A 12,107-nucleotide genomic window follows, 5' to 3' on the forward strand; every position below is an offset into this window, starting at 1 on the left:
TGACGTATGCATTTCTGTTCTCTGTGAGGAACACACTCTCAGAGAGGGCAGAGCAGTCCTCTTTGAGCTCAGTGAGGGACGCGCTTTGTGACGTGCCCATGATCTGTGAAAGACACACTCCTTTGGGGGGGGGGGGGTGCCTGTTCCTTCTGTGATCTGTGAATGATACATTTCTCTTTTGTGCTCTGTGAGGGACACACCCTGTGAGGAAGTCATTCCCATTCTCTGTGCTCAGTGAGGGACAGACTTTTTGAAGGCGACATGCCTGTTCTTTCTGCGATCTGTGAAAGACACACCTCTCTTTTGTGCTCTGTGAGGGACGAACCGCGAGGGAGTCATTCCCGTTCTCCCTGTGCTCTGTGAAGGACGCGCTCCCGTCCTCTCTGTTACAGAGCCTCCGCGGTCCCGCAGAGACCCTCACCGAGACAAAGGAAAGGCCCTCCAGTGAGATCCGACAAAGGAAAAAAAAAACACACATTCAGACACGGGCGCGTGTGCAGAGAATGTATTATTGATAGGACATGTTCAGTGGCAATTACAACATATTTTCATTGTTTTTTCCTCATGTGCCAGACTGGTTGCGGATCATCGTGCAGATCAAAACAAAGCAAGCGACTATGCCTTCAACATCGCGCGCACACACACACACACACACAGACGGGATGAACAGCGAATGCCCAAAAGGAAGCAGAACCGTCACAATAAGCGAAACACGCACACGCAGACAAAAAGAACTGTTTTATTCCCGATGCGTGGTGAAGGAGAGAAAGAGGAAGTGTGGAAGGGCCCTGCTGCTGGGTGCTGCTGGTATCGTCTGGTAGGGGTTCCCTCGGATTGGTTTCAACAGACGGGCCTGCTTTCTTGCACACTGGAACCGGACCGGACGCTTGGTCTGCTTCCAGATGTCGCAGGGAATGAGTGTTTTGTGTTGCGTTACAGATCTCCTGTGTGGCGGTGAAGCAATTACACCCCCCCCTGCTCCAACCCCATGTTGAGTAGCTAGGTTGGGAGGGAGCAGGGAGTCGCGACCCTGTTCTCTCTTCCTTGTAGAGCAAGGGGAGAGAGACAGGGGGGTGGGATAGAGTGCGGTGAACCTGTTCTCCTGCTGGGGAGTATGCAGCGGGTGGCGGGCAGTGAACCTAATTCCCCTAAAAGAAGGGAGAGGTAGACAGGGAGTAGTGAGAAGTAAACCTATTGACCTTTACAAGAAGGGAGAGGTAGACAGGAAGTAGTGGAACGTGAACATATTTTCCCTTTACAAACGAGGGAGAAATAGACAGGCAGTAGTGGGAAGTGAACCTATTTCCTCTTTGTAAAGAAGGGAGAGGTAGACAGGGAGTAGTGGGAAGTGAACTGGTTCCCCCCTCGCGGAGTAGAGAGAGGTGGACAGAGAGCAGCGGGTCGTGAACCTAATCCCCCCCCCGGTGGAGCAAGGACAGGCAAACGGGTAGCCGGGGATCCCTCCTTCTGGCTGCTTTGTTCTGAGTCTCTGGTCTGGTCTCCTGGGTCGGGTGTGTCTCTGGTCGTGACTGTCCTCCTCCTGGTCAATAACGGTAACGCCATCGCAAAAAAAGAGGCGCGGCTGCTCCTTGATAGCGCAGGGCGCTAACCTCCTGTCCTCATCTTGTTCTGTGGAGAAAAAGACAAGAGAGAACACTCACAGGGTGAGAGAGGGCGGGATGGACAAAGAGAGGGTGGGAAGGAGGGAGGTCAAGAGGGAGGAAGGTATAAAGGGAGAGAAAGGGAGGTAGAGAGGGGGAGAGAGAGCAAAAGAGAGAGACAGGAAGGTGCAGACAGAGGCATAAGAAGTGAGAGGGAGGCAGGGAGAAAGAGAGAGGAAAGTAAGGAGAGAGTAGGGTTGTAGGATAAAGAGGGAGAAAGAAGAAGGTAGAGAGGGAGAGAGGGGAGGTTAGAGGCAGAGAGGGAGGGAGGGATGTAGAGACCAACGGAGAGCGAGAGAGGAGAGGTATAGAGAGAGAGAGAGAGGCAGAGAGAGCCAGTGTGCTCCATGCTGGCGATAAGCGTGGCCACCTATTCCTGTCACGCAGGCCTCCCTGTCGATATGCATTTGATACAGGCTATTGCATTTGATATCAGGGAATATAACTCCCACAATGCCGAGGGCCGTGATGGGCTGACGCAGGGGAGGGAGGGAGGCCGAGAGAAGGGGAGTGAAAGAGAGATGTTAAAGAAGCATGAATTGAGAGGGGGAAGTGTACAGAGACCGGGGGGGGGGGGGGGTGGAGGGATAAAGGCAAACAGCAATTAGACTGCTATGCTTATTTCACCTCGCTACCCACCCACCATCGAGCGGTTCATTTTCAAGCTCGCATTAAATTTATCCCCAGTCGATGGGCCTGGTGTTCAACAACCTGAGCGGGATCTATTTAATTACCCGAACGGGGTAAACAACTCCGATCCCACTTCGCTGAGTTTAAATCTTTCTGCCAGGCTGAAGCAGGCTGAAGCAGGCTTCGGCAAGGCGGTCACACCCCGCTTAAAAAGACCTTTCAAGAGACGACGAGTTCAGGGAAAGAAAAAAAAAAAAAAAAACTCCTCGGGTGACAGGCGGGGGTCTGATCCAAAGGTCGAACCCGACAAACTCCAGCGGCGGTCAAGGGCAATGCCGGCGCCATCAGACAGTCTCAAGTCTCAGACAGGCCGAGGCTGCGGTCCCCTCGAGCCAAGAACCCTGCCTTTCAACCTCCACCACGAGAGCACGGTTACATAAATGGATTATGGAGAGAGCAAAACGCGGGCATGTAAGAGCTGTCTGATTACAAGGGCAAGGAGAAAGGCACCTGTTAAGCACTTTCCCCCGTAACTCTCAGTCCAAACACTGGTTTTAGCTCTTGGCTCATTGCTGGCCGGAGCAATTTCAATAATCCTTACACTTCCAGCGGGCTCTTCAGAGGGAGAGAAAAAAAATATCCAAATAAAAAATTAATTTGGGTTAATTATAATTAAATTTACTGCAATAATGCATCTACTACTTTTATGTCTTAATGATGATGAATTACTCAAATCAGTCAGAAAGGCAGAAGACTGGAGGCTTGTAATTAATTACATAGGCTGCAGATGTCCCGTCTGATGTGCTGTTATTTATACCAAGTTTACTTATGGTGTTGATGGCAATTCTGAGCGCGAGACGGAGACACATCTCCCGGCATTTCCTGAGCCTTCTGTTTCTGGCCAGAAGTTTAGTATAGTGGTAAGGAGCAGGGCGCGCAACCGAAAGGTTGCTGGTTCGATTCCCCCCTGGGGCACTGCTGCTGTACCCTTGGACAAGGTACTTCATTCAGAATTGCCTCAGTAAATATCCAGCTGTACAAATGGGTAACGTAAAAATTGTAACCTATATCAGCGTTTCCCAACCCTGCTCCTGAAGGCACACCGTCCTGCATATCTTCTATCTATCCCTGCTCTACCTACCTGACTGAACTCATCAGTGGCACTTTTGATTAGCTGAGCACACCTGATTTAGTCAAGCAGGAAGGATACATAGAAGATATGCAGGACAGTGTGCCTCCAGGAGCAGGGTTGGGAAACACGGACCTATATAATTCGCTCTGGATAAGAGTGTCTGCTAAATGTCAGTAACGTAATGTAGTGAAATGTGCCTTTATCTTCTTGGCCCTGTGTTCCCGGAGGAGCGAACACCTGCAAGAGTCCTTGCGTCGCGGGGGTGACCCGTCTGAGCGACAGCCTTGACGGGGGCAGAGGATGCACCCCCACAAACCCCTCCCTGACTACCCCACTCCGTGATAAATCACGTTTTCAAGTGAAGGGGATTTCAATCTGTCCTTGTTTTAGCCTGCAGCGCTTTGGGTACTCGGGGTTTTTTTTTTTTTTTTTTATTAAGTGGGAGAAATACGAGGGACAGCCAGGCCTCACCGTTATCTCGACACAGCGATAATGAAGGTGGTAATTATTGCCGTGAGATTAACACTGCAAGTGACGGAGCCTGGGCTGCTCCTCCAATCACACCTTACATCTCTCTCCGCTCCTCTTAACGTCTCTTTATCTCGCCCTCTCTCTCTGGCTTTGCATCTCTCCTTTCATGCTGCTCACCTCTTTCTCTCTCTCGCCGCTCCTGTGTCTCTCCTTTTCTCTCACCTGACATCACTATCTCTCTCTCTCTCTCATCTCTCTCCATAGATCTCTCACACCTCATCCTTCTCCTCCTCTCATTCTCTCAGTATCTGTTGCCATTCACATCTTGCATATCTCACTTCTACCTCACACATGACAAACCTCGTCTCAGGCTGCTGTCATACCTCACACCTTTCTCATTATTTCACATCCCTCTACCTTGTATTTCTAACACTACCTGTCCCTCTTTACATCTCTCTCATACCTCTTATCTCTCACATCTCCTCATCCTCTCACCTTTTCTCCTCCTCACCCCTCTCCTCTCGTATCTCCCCCTAACCCCGCACCCCCGCTCTCCTCCTCCTCACTCACACCCTACCTCTCAAAGCTATCTTTCAGGGAGCAGCGGAGAGCAGTTAAATCTTTATCAAAGGACGACGCCTCCCACAGAATTTTGATTGCACTGAAACACGTTTTAAAAAAAAGATGACTCTATAGATGCACGCATCATCTGTTTTAGTAGACAGAGTAGGATTTGGATATTATATCACATGAATGCACACGCAGAATGTTAACAAGATTACAGGTAGGGCTTTGCAAAAAAAAAAAAGAAAAAAAACATGAATAAAACATCAGAATTTACATGAAGCGCACTTTTAAAACCGCCAGATCCCGACTCCGACGGGGTAATGAATGTCTGTTTTTACACTAATACCCCAGGGAGCAGACAGGAGCGGCGTCTCCCAGGATCCTACAATCATAAAAATCTAATAAAAACACTCATCTCAATGTAAATACTATATGGTTTAAAAACCCATAATGTATATTACAGAAAGACGGAGGCATTAGGAGAAACAAGTGCTACCAATAAGCTGGGAGCGCGCCGCCCTGAACCATTACCGCGAACGCGGCGCCTCAAACACTCCGAAATTGCTCGGAGTCAGAAGACAAAAGTATCACGACTGCCTCGGCCGGCCTCTCCTTATTACATTAAACGCAGACTTATGCAGTACCAAAAGCAATCGCTGTCAGCAGCTATTATGGAAATGGACCTTCACACTGCGGCAGTAATTTACAAAGGGCTCCAAGGTGGCAGTGGCGCCGTGGAAACCGAACGCACGTTCCTTAAACGCCGGGCCCCCGTCTGCGTTCCGGACCCGGGTCCAGGTAAAGTGGCTAAAGTGCCTCTCATTATGCAGGGCTCACTGTGCGGCTGTTCCGTGACCCGCAATCGGTTAGCATCGGTTACAGCCTCCGCGCTTCTTTCTGTGATTCAGAGAGACCTCTGCAGATGTTAAGCCTGCTCATATGGAGAATGCAGAAGGGCAAAATTTGCATGTGTAGAATGCGCGCGCGCGCTCGCACCCACACACACACACGCACGCACGCACACACAAAGGCACGCACACAAATACACTCAAACACAACCCGAATAGTTAACAAAATAAATTATAATGCCAGACTGCACAGACTACATTTCTCTGCCTCAAACAGAGGCATAGCTCATCTCCAGTTATGCATCTACAATATCTAAGGCAGCTATGAGTGAGAACGAGGGTCTACAACTTACATGTGTGTTGCCCATGACTGAGCCTCATCCAATCTGGCATTCTCGTTAAGCTAAGGGAAATGACAAGTTGTTAATATTGTTATTACACCGAGGTAACAACTAACGTAGGGAGCACAGGAGAGGTGTGTGTGGATATATACATACATAAAGGCACACACACATACGGATGGATACACACACGCTAACCCAGGTGCAATGCACTCTACACCCACCTGTTTGGCATCGTTGACACACTGCAGGTAGAGCGTGGCGATTTTGGAGCAGGAGAGGGTCTGTCCCGCGTTCTCTCGGTAGCACTTCAGTATCTGTCCCTGCAGGTCAGCGCAGACGGGCTTAATCTCATAACGCCTGCCAGAGAGGAGGAGAGGAAGAAAGAGGGAGAGAGAAAAGGAGAATGAAACAATCCCAGTGCTAAGGACAAACAAGGCAGATAAAGGTAGATTACAAGTAATAACAATGTTATGACAATAAACATATTCAGCTAAACAACCAAAAATAACTACACCACAGCAATGATTATTACAGCAAACACATTTAACTAATCAAACAAAAACAACTGTAACAATGACAATTAAAGCAAACACATTTAAAAATAACTGTAGCAATGAGCATTACAGCAAACACATTTAACTAATCAAACAAAAACAACTAACAATGACCATTACAGCAAACGCATCACAACTTATCGAACAAAAATAACCATACCATGACAATGTTACAGCAAACATTCAGCTTATACTAAATGATTACTATAACAGTGCCTATAACAGGAAACAAAGTAGATTTCATCAAATAGCGACACTATTCATTACTGAATGATTATGTAATGGCAAACAATCAACTATAAACTGACCCAATACCATCAGTGTAACTCTACTTTTGTCTGCACCAGCTCAGCATCATTGCACTAAACTTTCCAGTCTACAGTGAAATGCTAGCACCAAACTAAAGTGTAGTTTGTACCAATTTATTATCGTCAAACTAAAGTCTATTGTCTGTACTGAGATTAGTACTGGAAAACTCAATGGTCTGTGATGGGCATAAACACACACTGCTGATCTGGGCACACACAGTTAAAATACTTAAAGCCTTACAGCTAATCCCATTTTGCCACTCTCTCTTCGTTCTCTGCCCAAGGAAATTATGAATGCATCTGAACCTTTTGGCACAGTCGGCGAACGTGTTTGATTTGCCCCGGGAGGTGACAAATCTCTCTCCTCCTGGATGTTAAGAACGCCGCCCACAGTCCCGCTCCATTACCCAGGGTGCATTGCAGGCTGGAGGCACGCTTGGCAGAGGAGCTGGCGCGGTTCCCGCTGCCCTACTGCCCTATTTCCACGGCTAACTATGAATCAATCCGCGGGCCAATCAATCACGGCGCTCTGTGGGGAATTACAACTTCAATTCTGAATGATCCCGGTTCAAACGCCAAAACGTTAGCAATGTGTAAATGGCCGGACTAAAGCTGAAAGGAGTGGTTTCTGCTGCAGGGTGATAATGGCTTCTGTGAGTGTGGTCAGGGCTGTGTCGGGCCCGGTGAGGAATCTCTGTCCAGGAAGCAGTGTGTGTGTGTGTGTGTGTGAGTGTGTGAGTGTGTGAGTGTGTGAGTGTGTGAGTGTGTGAGTGTGTGTGCGCAGGAGAGAGAGAGAGAGAGAGAGAGGGAGAGAGAGAGAGAGCCATATATGTTTAAAAAAGGGCCCAGCCTTACCCTTTACATATATGTAAAACAAATATATACACAGCCCTCTTACAACACAGTCACCACTGCATCCATCATCAGCTTGCTCTCATCCCTTGTGGTGAAGACAGATTCACCAGCTGCCGTTTCTATCTTCTCCTTAAGTTTTGTTTCACTGCAGCGTTTTCCAGCCCCTTTGGGGAATCTCAGCCAGATCGCGCTGGCTAATTACGATTCTTGGGCCCTTCGCGGTAAAGCCGAGTGCGGCGTGCTGATATACAGGAGCTTTTTTCATCGGTGACGGCTCTCTCGTATCTCTTCAGGAGGAGGAGGGAAGCAGGCCGCATTGTTCCCACACTCCTGCGTCTTTCCACTGGGGCAGAGAGGGCCGAGCTCTCCTCAGCGCCGGAACAACAGTGGCGTCACGGGCGCGTGCCAAAACATCTGCCATACAACATTAACTCTGACTGCAGCGCGCGGCGGGGTAGGGGACGGTGCCACAGTTTAGGGGAAAGGAAGAGGTAACCCTTTACTCGCCGGGCGCAGTGGAATCCTGGACTCACTCCTTCCCCTCCTTACATACACACCAATGGACACCGACCCGCCACTGCAACAACCGTTAAGCAACGGCCGCGCAACCGTCTTACAATCTACCCCTGGGCTGTGCCACGTGGGTTGTCACTGTGTTGCAGAAACACAAGTCTGCAGCTGCATTAAGGTCATTTCTCAGCACCAGGTGGGCAAATAATATGTCTGGAGTCATGGGGGTGCGGAAGATATAGCGTGTGACCTCAGCGCTAATGTTGAGTGTGCCTATACCCGCTGGTGAGCACTCTGGTCTGTAAAGCCAACCCTGGCTAAGCCGAACTCCACTCTTTCACATAAGCAAGTACAGGCACAATCTTGCTGGGGTGAACGAGGCTTCTTCACCGAGAGATGACCGGGTGAACATCTGGACATCTGCTAGACAGAACGACTTCCTCATGTCCGTTGCACAGAACACAGGGGATTTTGATGGTAAAACAAAGTAATATGTTGCAGTTTCCATGAGGCTGTTGGGAGCTCTGTGGCCGATATCAGATTGCCCACTCCTGAGGTGGGGTACAATACCACACTGTAGTGACCAATCCCCGGAGGGGGGGGTCTGGATAAATTTAGTTGCACCGAGCATCGAAAATCCTCCCTTTCCCATGAAACGAGAGACCACAAGTATCCGTAAACACTTGCGAATGATCTCTCGAGGGAGTCAGAAATACAAAAACCACCATTTGAACTAATTTTTTTCCCTGATAAGTACCCTGGATAAGAGCTTTGGAAAAACAAGCATGCCAATTGTGCTGGTGTCGGCTCTGCCTGGTCTTCTGATCGGACCTCATTTGGAGTAACACCCTGCTTCACAAACGCTGCATTAATCACACATTTAATCATGAGATCGCCCTTGAAATCTGAGAGCTCTGATGAAGAATGACCTCACTTAATGGTTTTAAACTACGCCGAGTTCCTCTTTGCCTGGGTGACAGAGTAGGTTTACTTCTGCGCTCTTCAGTCAGGGTCACGCTGTGTAAACAGCCCTGTAAATACATTAATTTTCGGAGCAAGCTGAGTGGCTGTCAATCAAAGCATGGCATTTTCCACTACTGCCCCCTGGAGGCAGATTTCTGGACATTTTGTTACAACGGAAAGAACTGAGACAGTTGGTGCAGTCCAGATGAGGGACAGAAACAGAACAGAAATGAGGCCGAACAAGAGAAGGCCAATAGAAACGGTCCATATCTGTGATGTGACAGTCGCATGGCTCTGTACAACAGGAAGGACAGATGGCTTCCACACCATGAGACCCGTGTTCATATCTGTTGCAGGTTCTTTCTGATTGGGAGATGTCTGAGGTTCTTTCATATGTACAGTAAGGTGGTGTTTCTGCTGGGACTCTGATATAACAAAGCCATAAATCATACCGAAAGAAACGGCAGAGATATGTCACAATGGGATGGAACAGGCACTGAGATGAGATGGTTATCGGGCAGGAGGCACCCGGTCATAAAGAGTAAGGAAAAATCTAGAGGATACAGAGGACGAAGGGAGAGAGCGAGGGAAGGAGAGAGGGGATGGAGGAAGGAGGGAAAGAGAGGAGAGAAAGACAGAGAGAGGGACAGAGGGATGAAGAGTGAAGGAGTACACAGTCCCATGCATTTCAGTACTCTACAACCCCATTTTACTCCACAGAGAGCCCCCTAAAAGATGGAGATGTGCCTTCAGGTTCGACTGCAGGGGTTTAACCTGTAAACTGGTTAATGTCCACGCCGTAACCCCTGACGACCCCCGCATCTATTTGTCATCGTTTTACAGACACTTTGAGGGTAATGGGATTAAGAGGTGACCCTTCAGAGGAGCGGGTCTCGCTTAAAACTCCCGCTGTCCTGAAAGGCTTTCTGTCCGACACTAAATAAGTACAAATGATCCAATGAAAGAGTGTGTGTGTGTGTTTGGGGGGGAGGGGTTAAAAGAGACACCGCCGCGGCCGTCGGCTCCCAGGGGACAGGGGTGACCCACCTTCCCCGGCCGGCTTGCCGACCTCTGCGGACCTCCAGGCCTCCCCCACACAAATGAGAGACTCCCCCCTTCCTCTTCCTCAAATCTGTCCTTTTTAAGGATTCAGCAGTAACGGCAGCAACAGCAGCTGAGCCAATTAAACGGTGCTGTCTGCCTACATACCGCGCAGCGGGAAGCCAGCGCTGCTAAAACAGACATGATGTCCTTGAAGAGAGCAGATAGGGTCTGCGGGCTGTGGGGTGGAGGTGGGGGCGGATTGGAAGGGTCAGGATTCTCGGACGAAACGGCCGAACACGAACGCATTCATCTCGCATCGCTCACGAACGCTGCCCAAACGTTTATTGCGCCTTTTTTTTTTATCTTTTTTTTCACGGGGTGGGGGAGAGACGGCCGAGTTAGAGGAGGCTGTAACTTTTAATACGCTCTAATTAGGAAGCCGTTCTCTTCCGAAATGAAGCCCAGGAGAGGGAGGGAAGTTTCGGAGGGAAGAGCCGCGCTCGCCTCGGCCGTTTATCGGGTCGGCCCCCTTCTTGCTCATTCCGTCAGTGATGAGGCCGATATTTTTCATTCTTATCTCTGGGGCCGTTTCAACTTTTAGGCAATCTGAAGACACTGAAGACTTCAGATGGAATTTATTACCATTCATCTTAAAACTGTGATAGCATCTCATCCTTACTCTGTGGCATCCATCTGTATCTTTAATCTCCAAAGGGGAGAGACTCCAGCGTGGTCATTATGGCGCACACGCTAACGCCCACCCCCCTCAAGTTACACGGCACACAATACACGCGTGAAACTCAATTAGCCTCTAAAAGCTCCACGCTCCCGCTCTCTGTGGCTCTTCCTGTAACATCAGACCCTGCAGACGATTCATTAACAAACAGACACGTCCTCCTCCCGTGTAATCCAATCAGAGCCCTCGTAATGCGCCCATGTAATCCAATCAGCCAATGGGAGCCCTCGTAATGCAGCCGCTGGTCACATGATCCCAGGCTTAAGCATAGAGGGTCATGTCATGCTAATGGCAGGCTAACTCAATTTTAATGTACCCGGAGCCTCGAAATGAGCCCCTCTGGGTTACGGATCGATTTTTCACATTTCTTCGGAGAGAATGATCCCAGCGTTTTGCGCAGGCATGTCATGTTAATTATATTATAATGTGATCTGTTCACCAAGGCCGGTCCTGAAATTCACCCTGGACTCCACCCCTCCTCTCGACTCCCAATCTTCTGTCAGGCATTCTTCCTGCCTCCCTCTTTCAATGTCAGCTTCATGAGGAGTTATGGACTAAGGCTGCACTTTTCTTTCAGTGCACTTTATATACATGTAGGTGATGGATACCAGCAGTTTCCCTCACTAACATTATAAGGTTACCTTACGTTGTAAAGAGTGCTTTCACAATCTCGATGCCATGCTCTGGGCACTGGTAGCTAAAAGTCTTTATGGAAACATGGCAGGTCGTGTGTAAACCCAGCAGTGTAGAGTGAACTTCAAACACATTTGGGCTTGCTGTTTGGCTGTCCTTAACTTAACTCCTAATCTCAGGCAGAACTCATGCTGTGGTTCTCTCTCATTAGGAGATGTATACACATCGGGACAGACCACAGGGAAGGAGGAAAAAAGAGCTTTAGCACAGGAGACATCAGGTGATGCTTCATAAACAAGTGCCGAAAGACTCATATTCACATGTGGTCAGAAACCAGCCATCATGCATCATCAACATGTGCCAAACTTGTCCTTTTCATATGCAGCCACAAACTAGCCATCAACGCACTCCAAGCTCCTCAAGCCTATTCTAAGCCACTCTCTCGCACCTTCAGCAAGAACCAGACCCTCCCAATATCAGGGGGGTTTAGGCTTCAGGTGCATCAGTGGAATGCCTAGTCAAAGACAGACTCCTCCTGAATCACATGCCAGTAATTTAGATGTTACTTGTGTCTAAACAATACAGTGACAGCTAAACTATAATCACTTTTAAAAACACATGCATTTCTAACCCTTAATCAGAGGCCCGCCACTTCAAAGATCTGCGGCACACAGAGTCAAAGAGGACGACACGGAATAATACAGAACTGTCTGTACACGAACTGTGACTCTGAAGTCACAGCTTCAGATCTGCAGTTTAAAGTGTGCGCGCACATAGCGAGGAGACTCAAAGGCCGGTCTGAACGCAGACGTTTATCGGCTGCTCTGTGCCGTTCCAGCGCTGATCTATTC

At 48.9% G+C, this 12,107-nt stretch overlaps 1 protein-coding gene across 1 annotated transcript in view; it reads right to left on the reverse strand.

The window, feature by feature from the left end:
* Nucleotides 1-490: 490 nt before the first annotated feature.
* chchd3a (coiled-coil-helix-coiled-coil-helix domain containing 3a) overlaps nucleotides 491-12,107 on the reverse strand; it is a 71,887-nt gene continuing 60,270 nt past the window's right edge. Inside the window, exons 7-8 of the mRNA XM_036518012.1 lie at nucleotides 5,875-6,010; nucleotides 491-1,629 (exon numbers count right to left, since the gene is read on the reverse strand). Of these exons, the coding sequence (XP_036373905.1) occupies nucleotides 1,606-1,629; nucleotides 5,875-6,010 (160 nt within the window). The 3' untranslated portion in view covers nucleotides 491-1,605. The remainder of the gene's footprint in view (nucleotides 1,630-5,874; nucleotides 6,011-12,107) is intronic.

This window comes from Megalops cyprinoides, chromosome 23 (assembly GCF_013368585.1).
Source record: "Megalops cyprinoides isolate fMegCyp1 chromosome 23, fMegCyp1.pri, whole genome shotgun sequence".
Lineage (NCBI taxonomy): Eukaryota > Metazoa > Chordata > Actinopteri > Elopiformes > Megalopidae > Megalops > Megalops cyprinoides.